The sequence below is a fragment of the Elephantulus edwardii genome, unplaced genomic scaffold (genome assembly GCF_000299155.1).
Source record: "Elephantulus edwardii isolate Elephantulus edwardi_28Jun2011 unplaced genomic scaffold, EleEdw1.0 scaffold00510, whole genome shotgun sequence".
Lineage (NCBI taxonomy): Eukaryota > Metazoa > Chordata > Mammalia > Macroscelidea > Macroscelididae > Elephantulus > Elephantulus edwardii.
This window is the reverse complement of record NW_006400260.1, coordinates 246,273-247,493: the sequence shown is the minus strand read 5'-3', so window position 1 is coordinate 247,493 and position 1,221 is coordinate 246,273. Positions and strand designations below refer to the sequence as shown.

Sequence of the window (1,221 nt, the reverse complement as noted above, 5' to 3'; positions counted from 1 at the left end):
CACTGTCTCTGACACTCCCATCCCAATTATCCCAGTCACTAGTATAATAAAATTTTTTTTAAAAGGCTATCGTTTCCCCACTTAACTGATTTCATCTCCTTGTCAAAAATCAGTTGACCATAGATAGATGGGTTGATTTCCGGGTTCTCAATTCTATTCCACTGATCCAGGGAAGACCCTGGATGAGATGAATTGGTATAGTAACAAGAGATTATGGGGGCAGGTGTATCAGAGATGGTGAGACTGGGTCAAGATAAGACAGGATTCAGAGCACAGGGTCACTATGAGTCACAGGCAACAAACAACAACAATAGCGAGAATCCATGACACACACAAGTACCCTCTTCAACTGCTTTTATAATATTTGTGCAGCTCCTTTGCCACAATGAGATGATGACCAGACTTTGAACAGCTGCTCTATCTATTGCATTGTGAAAGAATCTGGACATAGCTAAGACGTAAGGTGCTGCCTCCCACATAACTACGACTTAAGGTGCTGTCTCCTATTTCTAATCTTATCCCACAGCATCTCTCTTGAAAGTCCTTTCCTGTTCTGTTCTCCCCCTCCATGCACACAGCACTTCCAAATCTGAAAATGACACCATCTATACCTTCAGTTCATTGATCTCGCATTAGGCTACAAGCTCCTCCCATTAGTTTAGGACTCCTCTCCATTGGACCCCACAGGAGACGTCAAAGCCAAAACAGAGAGAGCCAGACAGGAACAATAAGGAGAAAACACATGAGCTGATAAATAAACCTGAAAAAAAAATCCCAAAAGTTAGCACTCACCTGTCTGCAAGACGGCCATATATGAGGGATCCCAACAGGCCTCCAATCATGAAAATGAACTGAGCCACTGATTTCAAAAACTGAGATTCACATACCAAGTTCCACTGAAAGAGAATGAGGCAGCACATAAGAGCTGAGTAGCTTAACACCTCTCAGGGGTCCCTGATTCAAACCTCCTTCCATGATGGACCAGGTCTCTGCTATCGGATGCTGCTCACCACCACCACCCCCAAACCCCCAGTTCACCCTCTCACGTCTCTACTCACCATCTTACCCTCAACAAATATTGAGCTTCTTTCCGCCACTAGCCCCTCTCACTTCAAAAGCATCCAATAATCTATTCTTTTTAAATAAAATCTTTATTTTATACTGGTATGATGGATGGGGAAGAGATTGAGATTGTACACAGCTTTAGTTTGCTTGGCTCCA

At 43.3% G+C, this 1,221-nt stretch overlaps 1 protein-coding gene across 1 annotated transcript in view; it reads right to left on the bottom strand.

Annotated features, from left to right (window-relative positions):
* Nucleotides 1-1,221, bottom strand: part of LOC102843134 (solute carrier family 22 member 9-like) — a 38,368-nt gene that overhangs the window by 35,510 nt on the left and 1,637 nt on the right. Inside the window, exon 2 of the mRNA XM_006903112.1 lies at nucleotides 793-896. Coding sequence (XP_006903174.1) covers nucleotides 793-896 — 104 coding nt within the window. The remainder of the gene's footprint in view (nucleotides 1-792; nucleotides 897-1,221) is intronic.